Source organism: Humulus lupulus, chromosome 1, assembly GCF_963169125.1.
Source record: "Humulus lupulus chromosome 1, drHumLupu1.1, whole genome shotgun sequence".
Taxonomy (NCBI): domain Eukaryota; kingdom Viridiplantae; phylum Streptophyta; class Magnoliopsida; order Rosales; family Cannabaceae; genus Humulus; species Humulus lupulus.
The window spans coordinates 202,068,318-202,084,005 of record NC_084793.1 but is presented as its reverse complement, the minus strand read 5'-3'; the positions used below and the strand labels follow the sequence as shown (position 1 = coordinate 202,084,005).

At 40.8% G+C, this 15,688-nt stretch overlaps 1 protein-coding gene across 1 annotated transcript; it reads right to left on the bottom strand.

The window, feature by feature from the left end:
- Positions 1 to 2,433: 2,433 nt before the first annotated feature.
- LOC133802526 (probable pectinesterase/pectinesterase inhibitor 51) lies at positions 2,434 to 6,021 on the bottom strand. The gene is made up of 2 exons (XM_062240856.1): positions 4,718 to 6,021; positions 2,434 to 3,794 (listed from the first exon to the last, which is right to left on the bottom strand). The coding sequence occupies exons 1-2, from the start codon at positions 5,649 to 5,651 to the stop codon at positions 3,112 to 3,114; spliced, it is 1,617 nt and encodes a 538-aa protein (XP_062096840.1). The 5' UTR covers positions 5,652 to 6,021; the 3' UTR covers positions 2,434 to 3,111.
- Positions 6,022 to 15,688: the final 9,667 nt, after the last annotated feature.

Genomic DNA, 15,688 nt, shown 5'->3' with positions numbered 1-15,688 from the left:
TCTCAAGGATTTTTGCCATACAAAAAGATACCCCTAGGACTTGAGGTAATTTTCTATTCTTATCTTTGATTCAATATATATATATGTATGTTAAGAAGTAGGTCTAGAAATCTTGTGGGGTTAAATTAACAATTTTTATTGTTGTTCCGCTGTGTATAATCTCTGATTTGATCTATAAAAACCAACACTAGGACATATAGGAAAATCAACCAAGCCAGTAACCCTAGGAGTGGTCGGCCTGACCCCTACCCCTAGGGGTGGACGGCCCAAGCAGGCTCTATACCCCCTAGGGGTGCAGGCTCTATACCCCCTAGGGGCGGTCGGCCCAAGTAAGCCTTGTACCCCTAGGGGTGGTCGGCCTGACCCTACTCCGGGTGGTCGGCCAAATATGCCCAAGGACATTAGGGGTGGTTGGCCTGACCCTATCCTCCATAGGATGGTCGACCTAAACCCCCAAGTACACTTCACTGAGAAGTAATTCCTCTCGTTCAAACTAAGATCCACAAGCTTAGCACCCAGAAGGTCACAGGTCCAGCACCCAAGCTTTGGTCGTCGGGCCTAGCACCTAAGTCTGACATACCAATAGAGACTTAGCATTTCCCAGAAGTTTCTATCGTGCATCATCCACCACGATCTATAGAAACAAGAGAAGACCCACAATCTCATAATCGTGGGAAGGTGGACACGTATCTCCACTCACCATGATCGTGTACCAAACCATGATCTCCAGTACTACTAATCGTGTAACATCCTCTAGGTACTATAAATAAAGGACCTAGGGCTTCATAAAAAGGACTTTTTTTTTGGACTCTTTCCGGGACTAGAATAACTATTCTGAGAAGTGAATTACTGAGTTCATACTTGTAATTGTTGAGTAACTCAATACTAAAGACTAAGTGGGTTAGGTTATTACTGTTTATCAGAACAGAGCTGAACCACTATAAATTTCTATGTGTGTACTTAAGATAATCGTATTCTGTCATTTATATTACTTATTCCGTTCAAAAGGTGTCGTATATTGTACATACGATCGTTGGCCAATTTCACAGGTCAACAATTTGAATTTGTAATCAGTGGTAACAATCCCACACTACACATGTAAGACCTAGATTAATTTGTAAGGGCCCATAGCCTAATAAGGGACTCTATAAATAGAGATCTATCTTAGTCATTATCTCTAAGATGAATGAGTGCGCACTTTAGATGCAAAACCCTTCTGAATTGTATTCTCTCTCAGGCTTAAGAAACTCAGTTGAACCTTATTTCTTCTTGATCTTTGGTCTGAGAATTCTTTGATCAATAAAAATGTAAGTGGACGTAAGTCATTACCAACTCTTGGGGCCGAACCACTATAAATTCATTGTGTCGTGTACTAGATTTGAGTTCCCTAAATCTATTTCTATTGTATAAATTGACTCAGGGCCAGTTTAATATAGGTGTGCTGTGGGAAAAAAATAGTTTTAGCTGTGCTGTAGGGTAAAGCAACTGCAGCTGTGATGTGGGGAAAAGCTGATGAGTGTTTGATAAATTATAAATTTTAAAGTGTTGTGAGTTGGAAAAGTTGTATGAGAGCATTTGGTAAACTATATACATATGATTAAGAGTGTTGTTAAATATTAAAAGATCAAAATAGATATCATATTTATTTTATTAAAACAAATTCACAGATACTAAACATACCCAATAAATTTCAATATAAATATTATATTTATTTAAACAAGTTAAAATTAAAATTATTTTCTTTTTCTAAACATGCAATTGACATATGTTTGGTAGATTATAATTTAAAAATACTATGAGATGCAAAAATAATATTATAATGTATAATAAACTCTATATTAAGGTGGGTTGTTAATTTAAAATTACTAAAATTAAATATATTTAAAATTTAAATATTATTTATTTTATTATCTTATTAATTTATTTTAAGTATTTTTATCTTGAGTAATACATAATAAAAAAGTAAACATATTTAGATAAAAAATACATTTACTCCAAAAAAATTTCAAAAAGTTGATTGGGCAAAAGCTAAAAGTTGGGTTGTGCCAGCTTTAGCTTTTAGCTGTAGCTTCTGCATAAATTATTCAATAAGTTCTTTTCATACAATTTACCAAATACTTTTATTGCACAACTTTTTCAGAAAGTAACTTTTAGCTTTTCTAAAAGCTGTCTCAAACTGCCCTCAGTGTCGTTGACCAAAATGTTGGTCAACAAATCCTACTTTAATTTTTTTAAAAAAAAATTAAAAGTAGACATAAGGTCTTTTTGAGTAAAATAATAGATAAATAAGATCTTTTTGTTGTAAATAATGGAAGATTATTAACTGTTGCCAAATGAAATTGACGAAATATACTTTTACCGTCAAATAAAGTGGAGGGAAGGTACTTTCATTGTCAAATTTTAAAATTTGGAATAAGATCTTTCTTAGTGCAATAATGCATAAATAAAATCTTTTTGCCTCAAATTTCCCTAAATAAAAATTGTTTGAAGGGTTTTGTTATTTTTGCGTTAAATATGTATAAATATAAGAGAAAATTACATAAAATACTAATTTTGGCTAAAAAAAATTACGTTTTTACGGTCAAATATATATATTTTTTCAATTTTACGGTTTTAATAAAATTTTTACATTTTTGCCTTTTTTTTTGTTGTTTTCAAATTGTTTTCACGTTGTTTTTATGTTTTTTTTCTTGTATTTTCACATTGTGTTTAGTTTTTTTTTTTATTTTCACGTTGTTTTTAGATTTTTTGTTTGTTGATGTTTAGTTGGTCCAGTGAGGTGTTTTCAAATTGCTTTCAAGTTGATTTTTTTGTTATTTTACCTAAAATTTGTATTTTCGTAATTATGAAACTTTGAAAATTTGGGTGCGTATTTAAAAAAAAAAAAAAAATAGTAAAAAAGTAAAACAAAAAAAAAAACAAAAGGCAAATGTGTATTTAAGAAAAAATGACTAAATATAAACTAGTAACAATTTGGACTCTCAAAATTAATCTTCAAACCATGACTAACTATTTTCCTAAATGAAGGTCTGAATTAATTAATTTCTTTATTTTTTTGAAGGGTGTCTGAATTAAATTTGGGTATAGATATTTGAAATGGATCTCCTATTATTAATTTCTAGGAATCCAGTCATATCCTTGGATGAAGTTTTGAACTGAATATGTGTTAGCGTGCTCAGCTGGAATTCGGCTACTCCACGGTACTCTCTGGGACAAGTCCGACCCAGGTCCAGTGTTTTGAAATTCGCCATAGAACAGTGTTTTCAAAGCAAAATCCGCATCCCATTCCATCCATCCTTGAGCCGTGATTAGCTGTTCCATGTTACAGCGTATGAAAACTGTTCTCGAATACTCTTTCCATGGCCTTCCCAAGAAGTTTATGTGCAATGTACTGTTGCTCTTATACAACCTCACGTATTCTTCAGTGCCATTGATTGAGCAATTCTGGAAAACAAAGCCAGTAGACTGTGCAGGGTCCTTCCTGCCGTGCGCGGTCACTGCGTTCTTCTCGCCTTTCTCGGGATCGGCTTGTCGCGGCGCGATTAAGATGTGGCAGTCCTGGAAAATGGAAGCAGAGTTTCCGAATATGAAGTCTACGTTGCCTTGGATGCGGCATGATTTGTAGAATTGGCGAAGTGAGTGAGCGTAGAGAGTGTCCTGGTTGCCTAAGAACTCACAATTCTCAATCACTGAACGATCGCTGTCTGATCTGAATGCTACAGCTTGGTGTGCATCAACTCCACCTTTGTTTTGGAATGTTATGCCACTGGCCATGAACCCATCACCGACAACACCTGTTACAAACAAGTATAATATGTCATTCTGATATTATGTTAAATTCATACTCATCAAAACTTTACTCACCACCCTCAGTTATCATACTCAATGTTCCAAATTATGATATACTTATTGTTTAACATTTGTATTTTGCTTAACAAGTTTTTAAATTTTGTATTAGTCTTTTATTTTTATTATTGTTGATACAATACAATTTAAGAAATGATATTAACAATACCAGTGAAATTAATTCCTTTAAACATACATTTTGATGGAGCGATTAATTCATCCATTCCATTGAACAGTCGACCAATTAATATTTGAATGGCAGTATTGTTAACCATATTAATTAATTGTTCGTAAATTTCCATTAAGAACCGAACCAATAAGAGGACATGGGAGGAAACCACTCGAAACTGTCTTTGAAGTGAGGTCAGAATATTGGTATGGGCACCCTTATTAATAATAATGTCCCATAGCAATACGTCAATATATTCATTCTCTTAAGGGTAGTCCCAATGAGTGAAAATTACAAACATTCCATCCAAACAAGTTTTGGGTTAGAGTAGAAGCAACAAGTACATCATTCCAGGTTTGTATGAAACTTGAAAGTTTTACCCTTGTCAACTCAAACTAATTCGAAATTCAAGTTCAAATTATTCACACTCGTGAAATTTGTTTCAAAGAAAAGCAAAAAAAAAAAAAAAAAAATCAAAATGATATAATCTAGGTTGTTATCAAATATAAAGGCTAAATTATATATATGTTACCTTATTTAAGTAAACTTAATATTACTTCCAAAATAATTCCCATCAGATCTTTATAACTTATATTCTTACCATCATTTTTATTTTTTGAAAATATGTACTTACCTTTTTAATAAAAAAAGTTAAGATGAATAATAATAATTGATTCATTAAATAGGAATTAACCAACTCACCAACTGTGGCACTATCATAGGTGGTAACTCCCAGGAGGCCCGCATTCAATGACCCGGTAATAACAGTTTTGCCAATTCCGTCCCCTAAAAACACAACGTTTTTCTTCTCAAGCGGGACCCTCACCGTCTCTTCATAAACCCCAGCCATTATGTGGATCACGAACCTTTTAACGCCGAGATTGGGCGCAGCATTAACGGCCTCCTGCACCGTCTTGTAACACCCATCTTTCCCGTCTTTACACACCTTCACATCCACCGTCAATTTCGACGGGAACCCGCCCCGGGATCCAAGCTCTGACCCACAGTCGGAACCTCTCCCCCAAAATCCGTCTCGCTCTGTTTTGGGTGGGGTCCACGTGGACATGTCGTCTCCGTTGTCGTCGTAAGACATCATCATGCTCAGCGCATTGCTGGAAAGTTCGGTCAAGGAATTCACAAACGACATCGTCTGGTTCACCAATTGGGTATCGTTCGCGTACTTGAGCGCAGACCAGCAGTCGTACTGGTACAGCAGCGCTGCGCTCATCCACGCCCGGGCGTCCTTCTTCTTTCCACTTGGCAACGCAGAATTGGCCAGAGATATGCGGTAGTCAGAGTAACGTAACAGCTCCTGGCAGTTCTTCGTGGCCTTTGTCCGATTCAAGCTATCACCCGATGACTTGGCGATGGACTCGACCATTGTATTCGCCTTATGGAGATTGTCTGACGAGACCTTTAACGCCGCCTGGATAACCTGAACAGGAGTCGGCTTGGGTCCCAGCCGACCAGGCTCGGCCAGCGTGGTCTGGCATGATTCTGGAAAACGGGTGGCTTTACAGGCCTGCTGGATGATGGCGGGAGGAGCAGCGACTGGTGATGGCGTTGATGGAGGCGGTTCAATGTCGGCGGATGTGTAGGATAAGAAGAGGAGAGAGAGGAAGATGAGGGAGGACATGGTGTAGACGACAGACGAGGAAGAATGGAAATGGGTACGTACGTAGAGAGTCTACGAAGTGAAGGAGTTTATATATACATTTACCATATATATATATAAATAGTGTTATTTCCAGAATAAAGGAAATAATGGCGGAGAATAATATATGGCCCTATTTGGTTCGCATAGTTATTTTTGGAAAGTTCTCCCAACTCAGAAGGATATTTATCCAACTGTCTTTTTTTTTTTTAGGAAAATCGAAACGTAAAGTGGATTTGTAAAAAGAAAACAAGTGGATTCCATTGCTATATTTTTCAAAGGGACTTGGCTAAAATAGCCCCATTTTGTGTCAAAGATTAAACAAATGCCTTGTAATAAATTTTTAAATAAAATGAGGAAAGTCATTATATGAGATTATTAATGGACAAAAATACTTTTAATATCTTCCTTTCAGATTTTTTTTTCACCTTCTTTCTCATTCATTTATTACTAATGAAAATGATTTTTTTAATGGTTTTTTTTTAATATATTTGTATGAAAAAATTGATATAATTTACTATATAAAATTCATATATAATTTATCATATTCTATTTTTTTTAAGTTAGTAGTACGATTGTTAGTTAAAAATAGATACAATTATATAGCTTTAAAAAATAATTTCTTCTTAAATGTTAGTCTCTTTTTCTTTAAGTTAATAATGACCCTCTACAAATCCCTAGAAACTAAGAAGGTATTACCATAAGTGGGCACAAATGATCAATGGTATATTGATTGTTGGAACTTATCCCTTCGGTTAAGGTTATTGTTAGGGTGAAGGAGGTTTAGTGATTTATTTTCAATTCCTATGACATATCTCTTGAGTTTTATGTTCTAATTAAAATATAATTTATTTGTAATCTCATTTTATTATCAATAAAAGAATAATTTTTTTTTTGGCTTGATCAATCACTTTGCTCACATGTTTTATTTTCATAATTATTTGTTAATATAAACTTCTATTAAATCCCGACCATAAAACTAATCATATTTATAGTGGCGTAATCACAGTGAAATATAAATATGATTATATGTTAAAAAATAAGTTAGTCCTAAGATCAGTTAGTGCACATGATTTACATTGACTTGCCAATCTACTTACACATTCACTACAAGAAAAAGTCTCTACAATGACGACTTTTGTAAGTCGTCGCTGTAGATTAAGAAGTCGTCGCCAAAATGGCATTGCTGTAGGTCCGTATGTGTAGCAACTTACAACGATGACAAAATGCAGTCGTCGTAGTAGTATTTTACTACAGTGATGACATGTCGGTCGCAGTAGGAAATTCATTTTTTTGGTTGACATGGGATATTGCGACGACATGTCGTCGTTGTATGTGGTTACAAAATATGAATTTAAAAAATCATACATCGACCACATGTCGACGCTGTAGGTCCGTCGACCGCCCACATTTACAGCGACGACATATCGTCGCTGGAGAGTGTGTGGGTTTATATGCCTTCAACGACGACATGTCATCGCCTTAGGGTCATGAAATCTCAGATTTTCATATTCATTGACCACCCTACTGCGACGACATATCGTCGCTATAGGAATATAATTTTTTTTAAAAAAATCATTAATTATATTAATTAAAATTAATTTGATAAAACAATAAATATTAATTAAATAACTAAAACCAATTTATTTAATTAAATAATAAAACCAATTTAACAATATTCATAGTCTCCAAAATGTAAAATATAAAAATTAATTAGTATTGTCTCTAAAATAAAAATAAAAACAACACAAAATATTAATAAGTTCAAAATAATAATATAATAAAACTAAATGTCATCTAAATCAATTTCAAAGTCATCATCAACGCCGAGCTATTGTGGTGGCTGTGGTGGTTGCTGTTGTGGTGGCTGTGGTGGTTGTGGCTGTTGTGGTTGTTGTGGCTGAAAGTTCGCCATCATGGATTGTATCATATTCATGTCCAAGTTGACAGGCTTAAATTGTGGAGCTTGGATGTTCGGATTTGTAGCTTGCAAAAATTGTTGCATTTGGTAGAAGTTGTTGTTCTGGGTCATAATGGCTTGACTGAAGTGTTGAACCATGGACTGGAAAGCCTCAGGTGGTACCACTGGAGGGCCGACTGTGTTGGGCGGAAATGGTGATGCCTCTGATTGTGAAGATGATCTAGTGGTGCCTGAGGCAAAGGTACTAGTGCCATTCAACTTGCGTCCAATACCTCGGTTGTGGCCACGATGCTGACCAAGTACCTTTGAGACAACTTGTGTCTCATTGAAAGTCTTCCAACTCAATATTCAAATTGAGATAGAGATTGAGATTATGATTGAGATTGTGTCTGGACTTCTTGCTGCAAGGCATCCTGCAGTTTAGAAACAAGACAATTAATACATAATATAATTGAATAATATATGTAACGCCCTGGATAGCCAAGACCGCTACACTGTGAATTTATAAAGGTGCATGACTTGCTAATCAAGTCATTTAGTTAAAAACGTGTCACAGAAACCATTAATGTGCTAGGGTTAAAAGGTTTCGGTCTCAAAAGGGTACATTTCATAAAACTAAACATTTTTACACATGGGATCCCAAAAGAAATAGCGTTTAAAAGTCAATTTACAAAACTGACAGTGTACAAACAACCGCTAGCCTTTCTAAAGGCAAAACAGATGTTTATGGTTCTCCTGGCCCTGTCTCGTCTCAACCATGGTGGCTGAGTAGCTGTTCATGTACATTATGCTCCCAGAGCTCTCTAAATCAGGGCTGATCAAGCTTGCCCTTGCCCTTGCCCTTGCCCTTGCCTGCACCATGAAGCACCCGTGAGCCATGGCTCAGCAAGAAAACGTAATATCACAACACAAGTACTGATAATAATCATAAACCCTTTAAGAATGTTTAAACATTTAGAAATCCCTAATAAACATATAACTCATTGGCATAAACATGAATTCACAAGCTAACAACTAGCCATTTCAGCACGTCATATTCAATAATCAACCACACAACCAAATTACACAATAAATAGGGTCGGCACCCTTAGGTCGCACCCTCTGTTTACCTCACTGACTATGGCCCGCTTAAATTGAGCTCAGTGCATAATAAGCTGTCCTCAGCTACCAGTGACCGAGCCGCGCCCTATGCGCTATTGTAAACTTCGGCACTCTTAGGCTGTTTGTCTACTATTTACATGGCATAATACCATCCTTTATAAAGCATACAAGGCAGGGAACCCTTAGTCCCATTATGAATCAACAACCAGGTGCAGTTTTCTTACCTTTAATTTTCAACTGCTTCGATTAAGTGAAATGCCCCTTGAGCACGATTCGTCTCCCGAGCCCTAGCTTTTACCTAGTCACAACCAAGATAAGGGATTCCATTAATATTCAAGTAAAGGTTTCTGGGTGAAGTTCTAGCTTTTGGGACGTCGAATTCCACCAAACACGGTGGTGGAATCGATCCCGAGCACTCTAGGTTAGGTTCCCGCGCTCAAAACCTCCAAAAGACCAAAAATACCCTTAAGGACCACGGCCCTTGAAACCCATGCCCCGACCCATCCCTGAAACAGAGGCTAGGCCTTTCTGAAGAGAGATACGCACCGCGACGCTTCCCCATTGCAGAGCCTCCTTGGCTCTTCTTCGCTTCGCAGGGCTGCGGTACTCTAGAACAGAGTTGCGGCCCTTTGTGCCTAGAAAATCCACCATTCCTAACATCCCAACCTTGCTCAAAACCACCCCAAAGCACTCTAATTCAAAAACCCATTGATCACAAAACTTCTAACATGATTCTAGCAACAAAATCCAGTAGAAACCTAGATTAAAAACTCATTAAAATCTCATTTCAATTTCTGAAACTCACATCCCCAAGAACACTAAAACCAGTCATGCAAACTCAGAATTTAAACTCTAAATTACAAATTGAAGCTTACCTCCTTTGATGAACCACTTCCTTAACAATTTCTGAGCTAAAACCCAAGCTTTCAAGCCTCAATTTTGCCCTTCAACACCCAAGTTCATAAACACTTGAAAACCCAACTATAACATAAAATTTGAATCACCATGGTTCAAGCTTATATCTTACCTTAGTTCCTGACTGAATCCTTAGCTGAACATTGGTCTAATCCTTCCAAACTCCAGCCCAATCCACTGAATTCCCAGCTAAAATCCTCAAGTTCTAGTTGCTTTCTTGAGAGAAACAAGAGAAGGAAGAAAAGAGCAAAAAGGGTTGGTTTGGATTTTTTGTTCTACTTTTTTCTATTTTACTTACTCTAACCTTATTTGATTAAGTCAATCCCGAGGCTTGGGGTACCAGAAACGTCCCCGAGGACAAAATGGTAAAATTCCCCAATACTCCCGCCTAAGCTTCCTAACCTCAAATATATCTCCAATTATTTATTTCCATAACCTGATAACCCAAATAATTATCTAATACCCGAAATACCCCTTGACTTTCCCCAAGTCAAGTATTAAGCCCCGTTGTGACTTTCCTGCTAACTAGCTTTCTAGGATCGCCTCAAGTCACATGCTGCAGATTTACCCACATAATAATGTGGTTCTCACAAATATAACATATCATCACATTTACATTCACATAACCATACAAGCATGCTTATCATATAATCACACGTTAACTCAATAAATTCACACATAAACCAATTATGCTCTCCCGGCACACTGATCAAGGCCCTTAAGCCATATTAGTGGTTTTGGGTCGTTACAATATACATATATACAAAACTTAGAAAGTTACTTACATATGCATCCTTAGCATTCGTGTTTACCTATCCACGTGTCGGATGATTGTGCATGTCATGGAACATATTGATAATGCTGGGCAATTCCTTAGTCTGAAGATTCATCTTTAGAAAACAAAATTTAACAAAATATCAGTTAAATATTGAAATTATTATTAAAATAACTTAAAATATTTCAAATTATCTATATATTTTTATTTACCTTCTTAAATTGAGCAGAAGCATAAGAGGTCAATCCATGGAGACTTGGATACTTTTGTTTTGTTCTGTTTGCAGCATTTGCTTTAGAGCGTGCCATGAACCGTGGAGTGGTGAAAAGGTCAACCAACTTCTGGTAACTCTCGTTGTCCATGTCCTTCGGTGAATTATTTTTGGCTGTCTCGATATCATCATACCATCCATGTTCATTGAAGTGTTTTTTCTTGCGATCTTTTCTATCCTTATAGCGATCCTAAAACTCTTGCTCAAGCCCAGTCTCTATCAGTCTCCACCCAGGGAGAGCTCGCGAAAGAATGAAAAATTCGTTAAAAAAAATGGTTAGAATTTATAAATTATAAAAAAACATTACATTTGAATAAGTTGATAAATTTACCTCAATCTTTTGCATCAATCCTGTCTTGTGCTCATCCAGAACACTCTGCCACGAGTCATAATATAACAGGAAATGGTGACCATTAAGGTTACCAATAAGTCTCGTGAACAATGTCCCAAAATCACCAACTTCTTTGTAGGTTCCCTCCGTCAGATCAAATTGTATAGCCAAGAGACTTTTATTGTCGTTGATGAGCTGCTGTAAATTTTTGGATCGAGACCGACGTCTTCTTTTTGCGACAGCCGCTACATATGTTAATTAAACAAAAAAAATTAAACTGAATAAAATAATAACAATTTGTCAATTATTGATAAAACATAGGCTAATTATAGTATATTACCTGTCTCGTAGGACGTAGGAACTCACGTAGGATCTGGAGGAGGATCACCCGCTCCATCACCGCCATGAGAACGAGCAACAACAACAGACATATCTTTGTACTTTAAATAATTATTAACTTAAAATTAGTTTTAGTTGGAGGTTAATTACATAACTTAAATAATTTCGGTAATGCATTTGAAACTATTGAAAAACAAACATTGTTGAGAAAAGTTATATATTGATTGAAAAGTCTTGAAGTTAAAACATACACATTAAACATACAATAAGAATATGCATAAGAAAATATTATTCCTCATCAATGTCGATTCCTACATCATCATCATTGTTTACCGAGTTTTTCGGAAACGAATAACTAACAGAATAATAAAAAGATAAGAACTGTAGAAATGCTGAAATGTAACTAAACAAACAGTGCTTTTACGTGGTTCAGGCGTTAACAAGCCCTAGTCCACGAGTCGATGTTATTATACTTGGGAAAGGTTACAGTAAGATGGCTGGTGCACAGGAACTTCACACACTCACAGTGTTTCTCTCGGGTTCTCTTGAAGAAGATGAAGCTAGAGAGATTTTAGTAGAGTTTTTGCTATATGATTTTTTCGTCCCTCTTCTTGTAAAATGAAGGGGTCTTTATAGCTAGGGTTTTGGATTAGGGTTTTTCTCTACGTACATGAGTCTTAATTACACCAGCCATAAATAGGGATACAATTACTGTAGTAGCATGGCTACAAGACTCTATGTGGGTATATTTACGTGAAAGTATGGGGAACACACAAAGTCAGCCGTCTTTTCCAAGTTGTCAGCGGAACAGTAGGCGAAAAGGTACCCTTAGGCGTGCTGGGATGTGTGCGGCTTTGACCTGACGGGCGTGTCAGGCGGGATCCTGTGTCAGGCGGATATCATTCCAAATATGCCTCCTCTAGGACTCGACCGTTTGGCTTTGTTCCGTGCGAGGCACGGAACTGCTTCCGCGGAGACCACTCGAAGAGCTTCTCCTGGAAGGAGCTTCCCCGAAGGATACCCCTTCGGGAGTCCGGGAGAGTTGACGAGTTTCCGTATTGTGTTTGCTTGGAAGAGTAATCCGGACACTAAACGGGAGAGGCGAAGCCTTTCTGTTCATCCGCGAGCTCTGGTCACCTACCGTGAAAGACATCGATAATTCTGCTTCCCCGAGGTCATCAATCTAAACGCTATCCGGAAATCTGGATAACATTTACCCCCCAAGGTCACGGAGCTTTGAGAGATCCGGGAGCTTGTACAATCGGTTTCTTAGACTAGGCGAGGGGGCACCTTCTGTGTTCCCGGAAGGGTTCCTTTTTCCCGCCTGAGTGTTAGTATGAAAAAGAAAGGGAATTTCTTCTGTTTGAGATCAAGTACTCAAGTGCGGCAAGGACCACGTGTCATTCTGGGAATGGTTCTGCGACCAAGACGTGTGCGTGAGGCGACTGGTTGAGGATGCGTGCGTCAGTCATCTGACTAATGATTTGACGGTTTTTAATGGTACTCAGGGCCCGAGGTGGTGTAATGATGGGAAATAAATACTTTATTCCCATCCGAGGAGTCATAAATAGGATCGTCGCTTCCTCTCCAGCCGTTGGATCTGATGCACACGGAATGGGAAGATCGGGACCGTCCACTTGAGGAATTCGAAACGGCTTCTTCCCTGCTATAAAAACGAGGGAAAGGACCTTTCTTCCTCTTTACGCTTTCAGATTCTCCATCTTTAGGATTTTCAGATTTCCAAACCTTCGAACTCTCAGGCTTCCCGGCTTACGTTCCCCCGAACTTGCCATTTCTTTTGGTAAGTATCTGGAAACTTTTCTTTTTGATTTGGCAGTGGGTTTATTCCCTGAAGTTCCTGGTTTGAATCGCCATTCGTCTTTGCAGCTTTTACTTCTCGCAATCGTGCTGTGCAGTGATCCAGTTACTCCTTCAACCTCCACCTACCCGAATATCAGTAAGTATTTCTACTTTGCTCTTTCCTCCCAGACCTTAGGTTGTTGGTAGTTGTTAGAGTAGAGGTTTCTGCCATTATTGCTTATGTGCATGCGTGAATAGGGCTTTGGTAGGCATGTGATCGATTGTGAGTCGATAAGTAGCCTTTTCTGCATGCTTTGGCGATATGCGTTTGGAAAGTCGTCCCTTGTTTTGCTGTTTTAGGGCATAAGCATGAACGCCTTTAGGGTGTCTTTCTCTGGAAAAACACTTCTTTTGGTGGGCTTAGGCTCGGGGTCTGAGTCTGGTTCCTTGCTGCCCTTCGGGTGGCATGGTGCCAATCCCTCGGTAAGCTCGGTGGGAGCCTCTCCAAGCAGTTTTCGGGGAGGGTCTCCCCGACGCCTTTGATACCACTAGGGCATGACAAGGGTGCTGACTGCTTAGAGTGTTTTCTTCTTTCTTTTCTTTTGTCCAGTGACGAACATCTCTGTTGACGGTGAAATCTCGTCAACGAAATTAGATCGGAAAACTCAAAGGTAAGTCGAGTGAGGATTTTGTAAGAACTAAGAATAAACTTTAAGAAAAAGTAGACACAGATAAATGATGGAGCAAATCCTGGTATATTTCTCAATAGCCTCTCCTTACAATGAATTTTCCAACCCCCTTTCAGGTGGTCTTAGGGTTCCTTTTATAGTAGGCTCTAATGGCCTAAGATACATAGTGGTCCAGGGGACCAAGTGGTACATACGTACTGTGTCAGGGGAGTGGCTTCAGAGGTTGTGGTCGTACACCCCGTACAGAAGCAGGTGTCAGGAGGATGTCTCCACTACTTGTCGGTACCCATGTCTAATGCGTGGTGGCAGGCATAGTGGCGCAGGAGGTAGTGGTGTCGGCTCTGACCCATGGCCGTAGATGTACGGACCATAACTCCTATTCTTGCATAACCACTCCTGGCATTCCCACTACTTGTCTGGTAAGGGTACTATATCTGTACTCTGACTTCTTTAGGTTTGTAGGCACATTCCATATTCATGCATGTACCTTGCCCTTTGTGAGTATTCTCACCTCCAAGGCCATGGGAAAGGCCATACCTCAATGCGAGCCCCTGGTGCGCGCGGGGCGCGAGGCGCATGGGCGCGCTGGGCGCGAGACGCATGAGCGCGCGAGGCGCGAGGCCCCTGGTGCGCGCGGGGCGCGAGGCACATGGGCGCGCGGGGCGCGAGGCCCCTGGTGCGCGTGGGGGCGCGAGGCGCATGGGCGCGAGGCCCCTGGTGCGAGCGGGGCGCGAGGCGCATGGGCGCGCGGGCGCGAGGCCCTTGGTGCGCGCGGGGCGCGAGGCCCTTGGTGCGCGCGGGGCGCGAGGCCCTTGGTGCGCGCGGGGCGCGAGGCGCATGGGCGCGCGGGGCGCGAGGCCCCTGGTGCGCGCGGGGCGCGAAGCCCCTGGTGCGCGCGGGGCGCGAGGCACATGCACGGGCGCGAGACCCCTGGTGCGCGCGAGGCGCGAGGCGCATGGGCACGCGGGGCGCGAGGCCCCTGGTGCGCGAGGCCCCTGGTGCGCGCGGGGCGCGAGGCGCATGCGCGGGCGCGAGACCCCTGGTGCGCGCGGGGCGCGAGGCGCATGGGCGCGCGGGCGCGAGGCCCTTGGTGCGCGCGGGGCGCGAGGCCCCTGGTGCGCGCGGGGCGCGATGCGCATGGGCGCACGGGCGCGAAGCCCCTGATGCGCGCGGGCGCGAGGCCCCTGGTGCGCGCGGGGCGCGAGGCGCATGGGCGCGAGGCCCCTGATGCGCGCGGGCGCGAGGCCCCTGGTGTGCGCGGGGCGAGAGGCGCATGGGCGCGAGGCCCCTGGTGCGCGCAGGGCGCGAGGCGCATGCCTTGATGAGACATGGGATACATCCTAGGTAAGAAATGTCTTCTTGGCGTGAGGTCCTTGGTGTGGGACACCTCGGGGCAAGGCTAGGCGCATGAGGTGTTGGCATGCGCGGGGCGCTGCTGGAGTGGTGTTCGCGAGGCTGGGGCCTTAACTTCGAGGGGCACGGATAAGGGCCATGTGTGCATGACAAACACATCTAACAAGGTGATGCAGCTTGGAGGCCTGGAATGACCTCATGAGGCCTAGATCTCTGCGAGTGTCTAACACTTCGATGGCCTATAATTACCTTCTGCCTTCATTGCGTACTTGGCGCCCTTGGTGCCCCTTAGCTATTTACTTCTTTAAGGGACTAGAAACTTCTTTTGTGTGTTTTTCTTATTTGGTGGATTTTCGGCATCCACAATCTCAAAGGAACAACTCCTTGCTGTGGGGGAGGCTGATTCTGCCCAAGAGAAGGGCTCTCCTGTCGCTGGTGGAAAGGGGAAAGGAAAGGCGAAAGTGGTCGCGGCTAGCCCACCAACCTCCAATAGTTCCATCTGGGAGATGGACCAAAAGCCGAAC

Excerpts from the sequence above, each read along its gene's own strand:
- LOC133802526 (XM_062240856.1), bottom strand. The coding sequence starts at position 5,651 with ATGTCCTCCCTCATCTTCCTCTCTCTCCTCTTCTTATCCTACACATCC. Across the intron at positions 3,795-4,717 it reads CTATGATAGTGCCACAGTTG|GTGTTGTCGGTGATGGGTTC; the intron begins GTGAGTTGGTTA and ends TGTTTGTAACAG.